Source organism: Rhinichthys klamathensis, unplaced genomic scaffold (assembly GCF_029890125.1).
Source record: "Rhinichthys klamathensis goyatoka isolate OS25496 unplaced genomic scaffold, OSU_Roscu_1.1 h1tg000131l_1, whole genome shotgun sequence".
Classification (NCBI taxonomy): domain Eukaryota; kingdom Metazoa; phylum Chordata; class Actinopteri; order Cypriniformes; family Leuciscidae; genus Rhinichthys; species Rhinichthys klamathensis.
This window is the reverse complement of record NW_026606666.1, coordinates 365,698-382,084: the sequence shown is the minus strand read 5'-3', so window position 1 is coordinate 382,084 and position 16,387 is coordinate 365,698. Positions and strand designations below refer to the sequence as shown.

General features: G+C 40.5%; 1 protein-coding gene across 5 annotated transcripts in view; it reads right to left on the bottom strand.

Moving 5' to 3' along the window:
* dmxl2 (Dmx-like 2) overlaps nucleotides 1–16,387 on the bottom strand; it is a 100,705-nt gene that overhangs the window by 14,756 nt on the left and 69,562 nt on the right. For 2 of the 5 annotated variants that reach the window (XM_056256694.1, XM_056256697.1), the window contains exons 27-35: nucleotides 12,948–13,024; nucleotides 12,651–12,781; nucleotides 10,129–10,377; nucleotides 8,160–8,210; nucleotides 2,012–2,205; nucleotides 1,757–1,890; nucleotides 1,386–1,471; nucleotides 1,082–1,283; nucleotides 876–993 (exon numbers count right to left, since the gene is read on the bottom strand). In XM_056256694.1, the coding sequence (XP_056112669.1) occupies nucleotides 876–993; nucleotides 1,082–1,283; nucleotides 1,386–1,471; nucleotides 1,757–1,890; nucleotides 2,012–2,205; nucleotides 8,160–8,210; nucleotides 10,129–10,377; nucleotides 12,651–12,781; nucleotides 12,948–13,024 (1,242 nt within the window). The remainder of the gene's footprint in view (nucleotides 1–875; nucleotides 994–1,081; nucleotides 1,284–1,385; nucleotides 1,472–1,756; nucleotides 1,891–2,011; nucleotides 2,206–8,159; nucleotides 8,211–10,128; nucleotides 10,378–12,650; nucleotides 12,782–12,947; nucleotides 13,025–16,387) is intronic. The other 3 variants (XM_056256695.1, XM_056256698.1, XM_056256696.1) reach the window with 2 other exon arrangements.

Genomic DNA, 16,387 nt, shown 5'->3' with positions numbered 1-16,387 from the left:
TGGCCCACCTCACTCCACTTACCATTCTAGTTCACCCAAAAATGGTTCAGGGATAGTTCACCCAAAAATGAAAATTAGCCAATGATTTACTCACCCTGAAGCCATCCTAGGTGTATATGACATTCTTCTTTCAGACGAATACAATCAGAGTTATATTAAAATATGTCCTGGCTCTTCCAAGCTTCATAATGGAAGTGAATGGCTGTATGTCTTTGGAAGTCCATCAAAGTGCATCTATTGATGATTAATGATCTATTGACAATATGTGAATGAACTATCCCTTTAAGGGGCTTTCGCACCGGGTACTTCTAGGAACTTAGTTTTGGGAACTAGCCACCAGGTTGGTTCCTCGAGAACTAATGGTTCCATTAGGAACATTTTCTTGGTTGCATTACCTTCTCCTAAGGTTAAGAGGCCCATCTATCACTGTTTTCCATGTTCGTAGAGTTAGTTTCTGGAGTAAATATATAGGCTATAATGTGTGTGTTTACACTGCTTAAAAAAAATAAAATAAATGGCAGGTGCTGGTGTTTCGCGTGCGTTCGGCCAAACAGCGTACACTAACGTCACTGGTAGGTCCTATAGTGCTGGTTCAGACCCTACTCTGAACTAGGAGCTAAATTAGTCTCTCCAAAAGGAGTTCCTAGAACTAAAATTGTTCCTAGTTCCTGCGGTGCGAACACGCCAAAATACGGGTAGCTCCGCCAATAGTTCTTGGAACTATGAAAAAGTTCCTCTGTTGCTAAAGCCCCTTTAGTGTTTTGGTATATCTCACTCTATGACTGGCCCTGCCACTTTAAATATCCACCCCATTTATTCGTCAGTGCGTGGTCTGACGAATAAATCTATTCGTCACCCCTGTGTTCTGTAGTTACCTCACTCTGCTTCCTTTTCTTAGTGAAGATATATCGAATCAAAGTCTCCTGAAGCACCTCCTGTTTGACCAGGAAATGCCACAGACGGCGAGCAGGGAAGGAGAGATGGTGCTTTGACCTGAAGAGAAAAAAAAAGACATTCACATGATTATTTAAATATTCTCTAATTCTTTGGTGTAATTGAGATATTTGGCGCAAGTACTCACTTGAACGGTGTGTTCTCTGGCTCTAGCATGGCTTTGTGTCGGAGTATAGCTGGCCCGCCGCCTGCACTCAGGTCCGTCGGGTAGGTGTTGATGTAGTTTGGTGGAGGGCCGTCAAATTTGTTGATCTTATCCAGAAGAATCTGTTCCCAGTTTTCCAGTGTCTTCAGCACAGCATTGGCCAGCGGAGATGTCACTGGCAACTCTAAGACAACACAAAGGAGGCGCAGGAAATAGAAGTTAATGATTTCATTTACTTTCTGCCAGTTTGCATGTTAGTAAGAGTACGTTTCTACTTCTCCAGTACCTGTAAAGTCCAGTCCTGTCAGGGGCAGGAACGTCTTGACATTGTTAAGGGCAAGTTTGACCATCACTAAGCGGATCAGAGACCAACTGCAAAAACACAAACACACAATCATCCTTCAGTAAACAAACAGGATATACACATCCTGAGCAGTGTTTTTAGCAGTGCTAAATTTCATGAAAGATTACAATTAATTTTGTCATTAACACATATTGTCATATTTCATTAATTTCTTTATCCACTGTTTATTTGGCGTTTTGCTGTGTTTTGTTAATTCATTTCAGTTTACAAAATGCATCACAGTGTTTAATTTAGTTTTACTTCTCCCTGTTACAACCCTGCTTAACTCTCATTTTGATGTGTTATAATCTCACCTGTAGGAGTTTGGATCGGAGTGTTCTGTCATCTGTGTGTCAGAGAGGAAGGCGTCATCATCATCCTCATCGTCACTAGCACCGCTCTCATCTGAATCGTACAGTGCCCCACTGTCAGAGAGAGGAAGGAAAGGCTGGAGGAAACACATAAAAAGCAATTAGACACTCTGACACATGCTTTCTAGATTCATAAACTGATGCAAATCTCTTTTTTTGTATTTATTCCGTGTAAATAATTAGTTGTCGCGGTCTCACTTTGGCCACAAAGTAATCCCACATGCTGAGCTCAGGTGGGATGAACTTCTCCTTATAGGTGGGCCGCTCTACAGGGACGGGTGGAGGTGTGGCTGGAGTCTCTTTAACGGGACGTCCAGGAACAAGCATGCGCATGTTAAACCTGCGTCGCTGTCGGTCCACGTCCTCAGCAGGAGGGGTCGGTGGAGGGACTGCTGAAGGACAGAGAAAAACAGAGAGTGAGAGGCCCATTCACTACCTATATAGCAGGAAAAGGAGAAAGAGGTATGTTTGGAATGGCATACAACCTACTACTTCCGCAATAAAGTAGTATGCAGTATGTGTACTGTTCACAGTATGCACAGAATACCCGGATAACCTACCATATGCCCAAATGTGCAATACAACAGTACACAGAGAACAGAATACTGAATCTCACAATGCATAAAAAGGAATAGTTCACTTCAAAAGGAAAATTCTGTCATAATTTACTCTACCTCAAGTTGTTTCAAACCTGTATGAATTCCTTTCTTCTGCTTAACACAAAAGAAAATATTGTATAGAATGTCGGTTACCAAACATTTGATGTACCCCATTGACTTCTACAATAGGAAATACAAATTCAATGGAAGTCAACGGGGTACATCAACTTTTGAACAACTTTTTGAAGTTTTGAACTTTTCATTCAACTCAGCAGAAGAAAATAAATCATATAGGTTTGAAACAACTTGATTTTTTTTATTTTGAAGTGGACAATTCCTTTAATGCAATCAGTCAACTCAAATTGACCTTCTGGAGAATCTGAAGCAATATCTACAGCAATTTTTAACTGCAATCTGTTTCTTGACAAAATGTGATTAAAAAAATGCCAAATAATATATTTTTATTCCCAAGATGATCATTGGCCACAACTTGATGACTCGAAAAATGTAGCATACTACTGCTTAACATGTTTAGTGCAGCATACTACATGTTCTATTTGTATATACATTTTTATGTAGTTAGCAGTATATTACTACACCATTCTGAACACAGCCAGTGAGGTAAAACAAAAAGAAACAAAAAGGAAAAAGTCATGGTTATAGGCTACTGCACTCATTTTTAAATTGAAAACTGAGAGAGAAGACAGAGAAACGGAAGAATCCTATCTGAACACACACTGATTCTAAAATGAGAACAGATGGTCATGATTAAACACATCTACAGAGGTGGTTTATTACAGATGTTAGTCTTCACAGTAGGTCGTGCAGCTGGTTCATGGGTAATAAAGCTGAGAGTGTGATCTGACGGAGAGTATGAAGTGATATCAAACTGCTCACACACATACACACTATCAAGAAAACAAACCTTCCCTTTTATCCCGTTTCACTTCATCAGGTACAACTAAATATAACAAACACAATAACATATTTGATACTTTCAAATCTTACTTTTTTTTAATGGAATACAGCAGTATTTATTATAAATGAATAATCCACGCACATCCTTTTTTTAAATTCTTGTGCCCTCGTAATCTTTAATCAAAATAACTTCCACACACTCTTGCAATGACATCTCTTCTTCTCTTCGTGTTTACAGGCACAAGGGCAGGACAACCTGTCACTCACATGAGATCACAGCAATGGCAAACCATGATCCAACAACCCAATGGACAAAATCAAGTCCCGCCCAACAAATATTTCTTGTTCGAGAAGCTGTTTCACATATGTCACAATAGGAAAGAGAAAATACTATGGTAGCTTCCAGCTTTACATGCCGACTAAAAGTACACTGTATGTTAAGTACACATAACACAGAAACGGCTGTGAAAGAAAACTGTTCAGTTGGTCAAAAACTGCTGGCGAGTCACCGAGTTTATAAATCTTTATGATTGATTAGTTTATTTGTGGAATACACTATATTGCCAAAAGTATTGGGACACCCTTCCAAATCATTGAATTCAGGTGTTCCAATCACTTCCATGGACACAGTTGTATAAAATCAAGCACCTAGGCATGCAGACTTCTTCTACAAACATTTGTGAAAGAATGGGTCGCTCTCAGGAGCTCAGTGAATTTAAGCGTGGCACTGTGATAGGTTGCCACCTGTGCAATAAGTCCATTCATGAAATTTTCTCACTACTAAACATTCCACGGTAAACTGTTAGTGGTATTATAACAAAGTGGAAGCACTTGGGAACAACAGAAACTCAGCCACGAAGTGGTAGGCTACGTAAAATCACAGAGAGGGGTCAGCGCATGGTGAGACTTTCTGCAGAATCAATAGCTACAGACCTCCAAACTTTGTGTGGCCTTCAGATTAGCTCAAGAACAGTGTGTAGAGAGCTTCATGGAATGGGTTTCCATGGCCGAACAGCTGCATTCAAGCACACTGCCACTGGACTCTAGAGCAGTGGAGACGTGTTCTCTGGAGTGACGAATCACGCTTTACTGTCTGGCAATCCGACGGATGAGTCTGGGTTTGGCGGTTCCCAGGAGAACGGTACTTGCCTGACTGCATTGCGCCAAGTGTAAAGTTTGGTGGAGGGGGGATTATGGTGTGGGGTTGTTTTCCAGGGGTTGGGCTTGGCCCCTTAGTTCCAATGAAAGGAACTCTTAATGCTTCAGCATACCAAGACATTTTGGACAATTCTATTGGGGGATGGCCTCTTCCTGTTCCAACATGACTGCGTGATGTGCACAAAGCAAGGTCCATAAAGACATGGATGAGCGAGTTTGGTGTGGAGGAACTTGACTGGCCTGCACAGAGTCCTGACCTCAACCCGATAGAACACCTTTGGGATGAATTAGAGCGGAGACTGCGAGCCAGGCCTTCTCGTCCTACATCAGTGCCTGACCTCACAAATGCACTTCTAGAAGAATGGTCAAAATTTAATAATTACACTCCTAAACCTTCTGGAAAGCCTTACCAGAAGAGTTGAAGCGGCTATAACTGCAAAGGATGGGCCAACTGCATATTAAACACTACGGATTAAGAATGGGATGTCATTAAAGTTCATGTGCATGTAAAGGCAGACGTTCCAAAACTTTTGGCAATATAGTGTATGTTGATGTTCAAAAATCTATTTGGTGGAACCGAACACATGACGACAATAATTTGATTATTGTCAAATTTTTTTTTTTAAAGTGAAAAACTGAAAAAGAACCAGTTCAGTCCCTAATAGTGATTAAGATTGTGGTGATTCAGATTACTTTGTATTATCATTGATGAGCTGGGGGATGTATACATGAAGTCTAGTATCTCATCTCTTCAGGTGTCTGGTGTATAAAGACCATCTCTATCTCTGTATTTATGGGTCTTCTTTTGAGCTGAAAGGCATTTCATTGGCATTTAAAGCACATTTTGATTCTGATAGTGTGGAATGTTTATTAGAGGCCTGCATTTCAGCCCGAGCCCGACGGGCCCCGACTTATTTATGCTCCTAGGGCCGGGCTTCGGGCCAATTTTCACGTCATAGTTCACACGCGGGCCGGGCCTCGGGCCTGTTTTAGGCTTATCTTTTTTATAGCCTATTTTAGACATTAATTAAAATAAAACATGAGAAGATGACGATTGAAAAGCAAACATAGAAAGACGTTTTATAACCTATCACACTGACATATGACTGACACATGACAGTCTGCTCATGCTCACGCTCACGCACACACACACACACACAGGTTTCCCGGCAGCGCGATCTGAGATTCGCGCGACCGGCTCGTTCTAGTGTCCCGCTATGGTAGCGAGCGTGACTTCAGCGCAGCTGGAAAAAGTACGACTGGATTAAAACCTTCCACTGTGGATGCTGTGCTTTTTCTTCACGATGCTCTGAGACTGTTCTTAGCCATGTTAGGAGGAGGTTGTTTTTTGTTTGATTGGACTTTATTTTCATGAGTCTGTTGGAAACTATTGGAAATGGCCATGTTCTGTAGTGAAGACTTGATTTTTGAGGTAAGATAACCTGCATGTTTGTTTTAATGTAATTTATTTGATTTGTTTAGATTGCATTCTCTGTATTGTAGCCTATATTATAAATTCATTTAGTTTGCGAGCGCTGTTGCGACTGAGCAGCAGAGCAGTTTGCCTCAGCTTTTCAAAAATGACAATAAACGTTTAAACTAACGTTAACTGTCTGTGTGATATGCTTAAGTTGTTTTATATCTATGGATTTTATTGTAGCCAAGTAAAGTGTTGATTTGAGAGGCTATAAATCAATCAATGGATCAAACATGTTTAACTCGCTGTCGGCTGCTTGGTCGTCATAATTTTTTTTGTTGTTTTTTCTTAATTAACTTTATAAAGAAATGAAAATAAACTTACCGGTAAATACTTTGCCATTGAAAACAAAATATATCTGGTTTACTGACTGCAACATAGGTCAGGCTGTTTATCTTTCTTTTTTTTTCTTTTTTTTTTTACGGGCTCGGGTCGGACTCGGGCTGATCATTCTGATGAGCTGTCGGACACGGGCCGGGCTAGGGCCTGAGCGTCTCGGGGCAGGGCCGGGCTAGGGCCTAGATTTGAGGCCCGTGCAGGGCTCTAATGTTTATTTCAAATGTAAAGGAGGACATCTGAAGAGAAGAATCGCCTCGTAACATCATCCTTTAGAAGTCGTGTTCAAAGAGAAATCCTGCAGTAAGAGTCTGCGAGTGTGAGTGGGGGTTTATTTTGGAACAAAGAGCTGATATGAAAAAACAGACAGATTAAATTTACTGTGTTGATGATCAAAGGATCTGCTCTTTGAGCACTGCCAGAGAACACCTTGACAAAATGCCAAGACCCGACAAGTATGAAAACAAAACCCTTAACCCTTATTTTTGTAAAAATCAGACCAACGGTCGAGGAGGACTCTGAAAAAATAGGTTTTTAAGAAAATAAAAAATGGCAGACAGACATTTTGACCGACTATGGCATAAATGGTATCATTGTTCTCAGTATGACTCAAGGAATCTATAAACTCCAGTTTCATTAAAGGTGCTGTATGTAACTTTTTCACCCTATATACTAAAGCATAAAAATACCATACGTTTGCAGACATTTAGGCTTGCTACGATAGTCGGTGTTAAGGGGTGTTACCGGTGTTCAGAAGCAACACCAGTTACATCACTTGCCCATCGCGGCACTGCCCATCGTCGATTTTTTTATAATTATTTTTTTTTTATAAAATCATTAAAGTTCAGTTAGAGAGCAGACCCTACAATTAAAAAAACGTAACGTGTCTGATACACTACGCATACCCTAATGTGTTCATAAATACAGCATTTTACAACAAAATTCTAAATAGCCGACATGATCAGAGCAAATTCTGTGAAACTTGGACAGTCAAGAACAGTGCAGATCTTTTTTATGCTCAAACAGCAACATTACAGACTAACAAAAGTTGAAAAAAGTGAAAAAGCATAATAGGACCCCTTAAAAGTAAATATCAAAGGCGTCCATAAAACTCGAACTTATCACAGTCGACGGCGCGTTCATCAGTCAAATCTTAATTAACCGACAGGAGCTTTTACACAGACAAGCATTGGAGTCACGCACAGACCACACAATATTCAGCTCTGATGGAAGACAAGACTGAATCTGAAACCTTTACATGACACCTCATTTCTCAATCTCTGTAAATTAACGAAACAACACATGAAAACACAGCACACACACACACGAGACATGCTTGTGTGCAGCACAGAACGGTTGATTCGCATTGTATGGCCTGAAAGACATCTAGTTGCCCAGTCAGAGAATGCCTAGATAATGCTTTTGTAAGTATGAGTTACAGGTATGAGTTCAGTGACCGAATGCGGTTGTCACTCCTGTAAATAACTAAACTGTGCATGAATGCAACCATAAGGAGAAGACTCAAATACAATACGCACAACCATATTCTATTGCTGTCTGAACATGGTATCTGTAAAAAAAAACATTTCAGTGCATTACTATTAGGAGGAGCACAGAAAATCCAGTTTTTCATGCGTAATCAATTTGGTTCCTCTATTAAGGTCTCATCAGTTCAGACTGGGAAAGAACAGAACAAACTCTTTGAATGTTGACCTCAGACAGCTGGTGTGCACCTGAGCCACTCACCATATCCCTACTCACACACACACACACACACACACGTCCACATCTAGACTGGAGTTTAAAACAGGCTAAAAGGCTAAACAGTGAGACAGGTTGAGGGAGACAGTGTGTGTACCTGATTTATTCTCAGACTGGAGCTCTGCCTGCCTGTTTGACTCCACATTGGCTGTGATGGTCACACAAACACACATGAGATGATGAGATGAAAATGACACACAAAAAGCAAAATATGCACACAAACACAAAAAGGCTGGATGAAAACACACACATAAACTAAATATAATAAATGAACAAATAATGAATATATGAGAAAGAACAAACATCACCGCAATCACACATAGCACCTCTCCACACACTAACAGGCTGACACACACGTCCTGCCATCTAAAATATAGCGGTAACATTTTAAAATAAGATCCCATCAGGTAATGCATTAATGGGTTAGTTCACCCTAAAATGAAAATGAAGTCATCATTTACTCGGCCTGGGGTTGTTCTAATGCAGTATTTCCTTCTTTCTTTTTCGCACCACAAATGGAGAATAAAAAAAATCTCACTTGCGCTCGTCCATATAATGGCAATTAATAGCAACCGGCATCAAGTAAAAAAAAACAAAACATGCAGAAGTATTACAAAATGATCCCATTCGACACGTGTCGTATATTCCAGGTGTTCTGGGGTGAATGATAGGGTCTGATGAAAAACAAACTTAAATTGAATGTATTGTTTAACAAAAATCCTGATCTTGGCTGTTGGTCTTCTGTGCACGACTGCACGTTCATGTAATGAGACTATTAGAGCTGCAGTTCTTACTCACCCAGAAAAAGCACACAAGTCGTGAGAAATCAAGACGAATAAAAACACGACATGAAATACAATCCATGTATTACTATCTCCTCTGAGGTGAATACATCTGTTGTGTTTGTCGCAACAAGAAGTAATTGCGTTCACAATTGTCATTCTGACTGTCATCTGACGACCGTTGCTCGAGTGAAGAAAGTACAGATACTTTTGTGATTTCTAGGCATTGTATTTTACGTCACATTTTTATTAATCTTTATTTGCAATTTGGGCTTGAATTGTGGTGCTAATAGTGTCTTATGAACGTGCACAGAAGACCAACGGCCAAGGTCAGAATTTTCGTTAAAAAATACATTAAATTTTCCACCAAACATTTGGAATATATGACGTGTCACATGATACCATCTTTTTTACCCCTCCCATTATATGGACAAATTAGAAGGGCATACAGGGTGAGTAAATGATGATTTTTATCTTATTTTATATTATTCCTTTAACTTACATTAACTAACAATGGGCAATATATTTGTTACTGTATTTACTAATCTTTGTTAACATTAGTTAATAAAAATACAAATGTTCATTGTAAGGTCATGTTAGTTCAGGTCCATTAAAAAAATATTAACAGACAACTTTTGATTTTAATAATGTATTAGTAAATGTTAAAATTAACATGAGGTAAGATAAATAAATGCTTTAGAAGTAGTTTTCATTGTTAGTTCATGTTAACTAATGTAGTTAACTAATACAAATGGAAACTTGTTGTAAAATGTTACCAATCAATTATTCACTGGAATTTCATGGGCCGATTTATAAAAACTGGAACTGCATCATTCACATCTCATTTCCTGTTAGTGTGTGGATGAAGTTCCTCTGAGCTCTTACTCACAGCTCTCTGGCTGTGCTGTTTCCACGGTGATGTTACCGTGGTTACCAGCCTCAGTCTGAGGCGTAGTTTGGTGGACGGTCAGGGTAAGGGGATCAGAATCTGTGACCTTTACAACCTCTGACCCCTCGGACCCTGCTGCCTTGAGAGCAGCTGACAAGGGAGGAAATCTTATTATCAACTGGAGGACCCAGAGATAATTAGAAAAAAAAATACATGGAACCAAAAACAGTGCATGTCTGAACATCATTTTTAAATTCTAACATAAAAATAATATTTAAAAATGCCACTAAACTTCTGACAAAGGCTGTATGTAAAGTACCTATTGTAGACTTTTCTTACAGATGTGACGGGACACCACATTGATCAAACACCTCTGGCAAGGGCAGAAAACTCACCTGGAGTGATTTCAGGTGGTCGCTTGGGTTTGACAATGAGTTTGGCTCCGCCCCCAAACACGGCAGCCCACATGCGGTTGTTGAGGGGGTGAGCGGCCAGCCGGAAGAGCTCGTTTCCAGAGTGTGTGCCGAGACCATGAATCAGCAGACTGAGATACACGGCCACCACAGCCTCACATAACATGACGTTCAGATGCACATGATCATCACCCTGAGCACACGCCAACAGACTGATCAGAGACGACACACCTGGGAAAGAGAAAACATACACATTGAGTGTCTATTCACCAATCCATCTATATATCCTGCATCTATCTGTCCAAACTATTTATTTTCCAAATGTATATTCATCCATTCAATCTCTCATCCATCCATCCATCTGCCCATACCCCCACTCTCTCCTCCATCTATCTGTTCATCCATCCATTAAATAACTTTAATTCCAAAATAAACAAATAACAAAATTAAAGTAAAGCGGCAGCCCCTCATGGACGACTGCCGCACAAACAAACAAAACACATGTAAAGTCCAGGCCTGTTCCACTCATCCAATCCATCCATCCATCCATCCATTTTCTATCTATTCATTTTCTCCTCCATCTTTAAGTTCATCCATCTATTCATCGATCCAACATGTTCTCCTCTATCTATCTGTTCATCCATCCATCTCTATATCAATCTGTCCATCCATCCAATCTCTCCACCATCTATCTGACCATTTATCCAACCTCTCGGCCATCCATCCATTCATCCATGTTTTATCCAACCATTCTCTTCTCCATACATATATATTAGGGGTGGAACGGTTCATGTATTCGTATCGAACCGAAACGGTACGGGCGTCATGGTTCGGTGCACGAATTTACACGGAGAATACACGGTATAAAAATTAATTAATGTAATGCGGAACTACTGTTAGATACGCGGGTTCTATAGGGACACATAATCTGTACCATCGGCTTAGCTCTGAACGCGCGTTCACTTCAAACGTTGGCTTTATACGCGCGTCCTATTCGCTTTGGACTAGCGTCGAACTAGACGCGAATTTGACACTCTATTCGCGTTTGGTGTGACCGCATAATGGACAGGCTGCGAGTGCGATGTCAAGATTGCAATGCTGGAGTGTGTGTGTGCGAGAGAGAGAGAGAGAGAGAGAGAGAGAGAGAGAGAGAGAGAGAGAGAGAGAGAGAGAGAGGCGCGCGGGCGCGATCGAACTGTGTGTGTGTGTGTGTGTGTGTGATAGAGAGAGGTACGCGATCGAACAGTGGAAACATAAAAAACATACTCCGTCATTTTGTTCATACAGATCACTGCACTGCAAAGTGTTTACTTACATTTGTGTACACTCGCAATAAAACACAACATTGTGCTTTTGTCACACTGTAAACTCTTGTCAAACTGTAACCTACAACTGTCACCCAACCAAAATCACACACAGACACACACACACACACACACACACACACTGTTTTAAAAGCAAAACAAATGTATCCAACTCCATTTCAAAACAGTCTGTGGGTCCCATCTTTTGGACATTCATCATATTGCATTGGTTTTCATTTCTTGTCCTCGGAGCACTAATCTTACACATTCTACATTGATTAAAAAAAATAAAATCGAATGTGTTAATGTTAGTATTATTTTATACAGAAATCAATTATTTATAATTCAGATGAGAATAATGTTACATTGTCAATAAATAATGTTAATTAAAATTAAGGAAAACAAATATATTGATCTGAAATATAGCAAAATAATTTTAAATTAATTCAGGTACAATTACCAAACATATCGCAAGGTCTTTTTGTCTTTTTATTAATTTAATTAATGAACTAATTATATAAAACTATTGTCAGTGCACTACAAATAAACTGGTTCTATGCCTTTATTAATAAAACTTATATAAAAAATACAATGCCTTCTGCATTTTTGTTTTGCTTTTCCCTCCATTGTACCGAAATCGTACCGAACCGTGATGTGTGAACCGAGGTATGAACCGAACCGTGACTTCTGTGTACCGTTCCACCCCTAATATATATATATATATTTATGTCATCTATCATCCATTCATTCATCAATTTGTCCCTCCATCTGTCTGTCTATCTATCTGCTTACCCATCTAATATCTCCATCTGACCATTCATTTATCCATCATGTATCTGACTATCCATTTTTCCATCTATACACTTATCTATTATTATACTTTAACGTCCATAACGTGAAATAGGATATTCAGCGTTTAAAAATATCCTATCCAATAATAAAAACATTTTGATTTAATCAAAAGGTGGGCATTGTCTCCCAACATAGAATCAGATCTGGATAAGAGTTTGCATTGTGCCAATATTATTGGTTAATATTATTTTTACCACCAGTCTGAACACCAGGGACTTTATTAAGAAAGTAAATAGGGTAAGTATCTTTACAGATGTTACTTTCCTCTCCACATAGAATGACTCATCACTAGATAAGGATTCTATTTCTCCATATGTGTTCCATGCAGAGTGATCTGGTGTTTGTTACCTGGCCACTGTGCAGGGGCAGAGGTGGGTGTTGCATGTTCCTCGATGCTCTCGGTGCGAAGTCTACGCCTGTCGCTCAGTAACAGCCCCTGATACACCATCCCAGTATACTGGTTGGCCTCTGACTGGCTGCTGAATACACACACATCAGCAGAAGGGCATGAGTCAGTAACAGTGTGTGTAAGAGTTAACAGAATAGAACGCTGTTTATAGTAGTCAGACAATCAAAGCTGGTACAACATCTTCACAAGCGTTTTAAGGTAAATAACCAGTGAGTTTATCAGTAGTGTGTTTGTACCTGTAGCTGTGGCTGTCACACAGTGATTGGTAGATACAAGCCGATAGAGAAGCAGCGAGAGTGTGTAAAGCATTCACCTGAAATACACATGCACATATTAGTAGAAGCACATAGAGATTAATTACGTCTACATTTATCCGGATACATTTGAAAAATGCGTTTTAGTTTCAAAACGCTCTCAGTCTACACTAGCATTTTTCCAAAAGTAGCTTGTCCACACTGAAACATTGGAAAACGTTTAAATCATCTTACTGTGCATGCGTAAAACGAAATAAAAGCTCGCTGAGATGATACAAGAAGAAGAAGAAGAAGAAGTTTTATTTATATAGCGCCTTTCCAGAAGCTCAAGGTCGCTTTACATTGTACATACAATACATTTCGACACCCATATATTACAGTCACATAGGATACGTACACTCACCGGCCACTTTATTAGGTACACCTGTCCAACTGCTCGTTAACACTTAATTTCTAAGCAGCCAATCACATGGCGGCAACTCAGTGCATTTAGGCATGTAGACATGGTCAAGACAATCTCCTGCAGTTCAAACCGAGCATCAGTATGGGGAAGAAAGGTGATTTGAGTGACTTTGAACGTGGCATGATTGTTGGTGCCAGAAGGGCTGGTCTGAGTATTTCAGAAACTGCTAATCTACTGGGATTTTCACGCACAACCATCTCTAGGGTTTACAGAGAATGGTCCGAAAAAGAAAAAACATCCAGTGAGCGGCAGTTCTGTGGGCGGAAATGCCTTGTTGATGCCAGAGGTCAGAGGAGAATGGCCAGACTGGTTCGAGCTGATAGAAGGGCAACAGTGACTGAAATAACCACTCGTTACAACCGAGGTATGCAGCAAAGCATTTGTGAAGCCACAACACGCACAACCTTGAGGCGGATGGGCTACAACAGCAGAAGACTCCACCGGGTACCACTCATCTCCACTACAAATAGGAAAAAGAGGCTACAATTTGCAAGAGCTCACCAAAATTGAACAGTTGAAGACTGGAAAAATGTTGCCTGGTCTGATGAGTCTCGATTTCTGTTGAGACATTCAGATGTTAGAGTCAGAATTTGGCGTAAACAGAATGAGAACATGGAACCATCATGCCTTGTTACCACTGTGCAGGCTGGTGGTGGTGGTGTAATGGTGTGGGGGATGTTTTCCTGGCACACTTTAGGCCCCTTAGTGCCAATTGGGCATCGTTTAAATGCCACGGCCTACCTGAGCATTGTTTCTGACCATGTCCATCCCTTTATGGCCACCATGTACCCATCCTCTGATGGCTACTTCCACCATGTCACAAAGCTCTAATCATTTCAAATTGGTTTCTTGAACATGACAATGAGTTCACTGTACTAAAATGGCCTCCACAGTCACCAGATCTCAACCCAATAGAGCATCTTTGGGATGTGGTGGAACGGGAGATTCGCATCATGGATGTGCAGCCGACAAATCTGCGGCAACTGTGTGATGCCATCATGTCAATATGGACCAAACTCCCTGAGGAATGCTTCCAGCACCTTGTTGAATCTATGCCACGAAGAATTGAGGCAGTTCTGAAGGCAAAAGGGGGTCCAACCCGTTACTAGCATGGGGTACCTAATAAAGTGGCCGGTGAGTGTATAATCACATTATCCAAAATGCATGTTAAAAAGATATGTTTTTAACTGGGTCTTGAAAGTAGCCACAGAAGAGGTATTGCGTAGTGTAAGAGGTAGCGAATTCCATAATTGAGGAGCATTAGTACTGAAAGACCTTCCTCCTACAGTAGACAACCGGAAATGAGGGACGGACAGTAAACCAAGTTCAGCTGATCTGAGAGACCGTGTAGGACGGTAAGGGTGGAGTAGGTCAGACAAATATGTGGAGCAAGACCATTTAATGCTTTGAACGTTAGAAGCAGTACCTTAAAGTGGATACGTGATGCCACAGGTAGCCAGTGAAGTTCATAAAGCAGAGGAGTAATGTGCGCAGAACGCCTTGTAGAGGTGAGGACTCTCGCTGCAGAGTTTTAAACGTACTGTAATCTTGCAATACGTTTTTTGGGAAGACCAAGAAATAAGGCATTGCAATAGTCGAGGCGTGATGTGATTAATGCATGAATTAAAGGGGGGGGGGTGAAATGCTATTTCATGCATAGTGAGTTTTTTTACACTGTTAAAAAGTTGGATTCCCATGCTAAACATGGACAAAGTTTCAAAAATTAAGTTGTACGTTTGATTGAGTATTTCTGTTCTCAAAATACTCCTTCCTGGTTGTCACAAGTTTCGGAAAGTTTTTTTTCGAGTATGGGCGCGTATGACGTCAGATGCGCCGGAATTTCCTTATACGGTCCTAAGGGCACTTCTCTCGGAAGGGCGCGCGCAGCTGTAGAGCGATAGCCGTAACCTATGCCCATCAAAGCGCTGTGCATCGGCTGCGCTCGAATATGTCACCAAAGTTCGGTTGCCAAGGCAAGACAACACTGCACAGATTCCCAAAGAATCAAGCGTTAAGGGACCAGTGGATGGAGTTTGTTTTTCCAGAACATCAACACAGTTGTGCAAGTGTTCTTGTTTGTTCAATGCATTTCGAGGATGATTTTTTTTATAAACAAGGCCCAGTTCGAAGCCGGATTTGCTAATCGTTTAGTTCAAGGATGGAGCAGTCCCAACACTAAAGGTTAACGGTCTTGCATTGAAACCGCAGGCGGTGAGTAGAACTGCTTCAAATATCTGTGTGTCTATCGGTGTGTAACTTAAGCACAGCAAGTAGGCTAAACAACATGATCACGAATAGTTAATGTATCTATGGAGCATGCGATGTATGTTGTGTGTTTGTTTAAATACATTTGTTTAGGTGGCTACTGTAGGTGTCTGTTTGTTTATTGTAAAACCAAATCATGTCTTCATAAACCACGAGTAGACACACAAATGTTCTAAAACTTCGCGCGCTCGTGATTATTTAGCTCCGCCCACACGGCGCGCCTCCACCCGCTCGGGTTTTTCCGGAAAGACTCGGTACAGCCTATCTTTCTTTTAGAAATATAATAAAACTAAAGACTTTTTGGAGATATGGATGCAATATTACTCTATAGGTACTCAAGATTAACATGAGATTGACTGAAACTGAGTGTTTCACCCCCCCTTTAAGGTTTCAGCATCAGCTAAGGTGAGAGAAGATCGTAAGCGAGCAATACTGCGAAGATGGAAAAAAAGAGTTTTTCACAAGAGAAGAAATATGAGAGCCAAAGGATAGAGTTTGATCAAATAAGACACCAAGGTTACGAATCGATGACGAGGGCTTAATGTGAGTTCCATCAATATCAAAGGACTGGTCCATCCTTTTGACTGAGGCAACAGAGCCAATCACTAATATCTCGGTTTTCTTATCATTTAGTTTGAGGAAATTCAGTGACATCCAATGCTTGATTTCCCTGATACATGCAGTAATTGAGTCA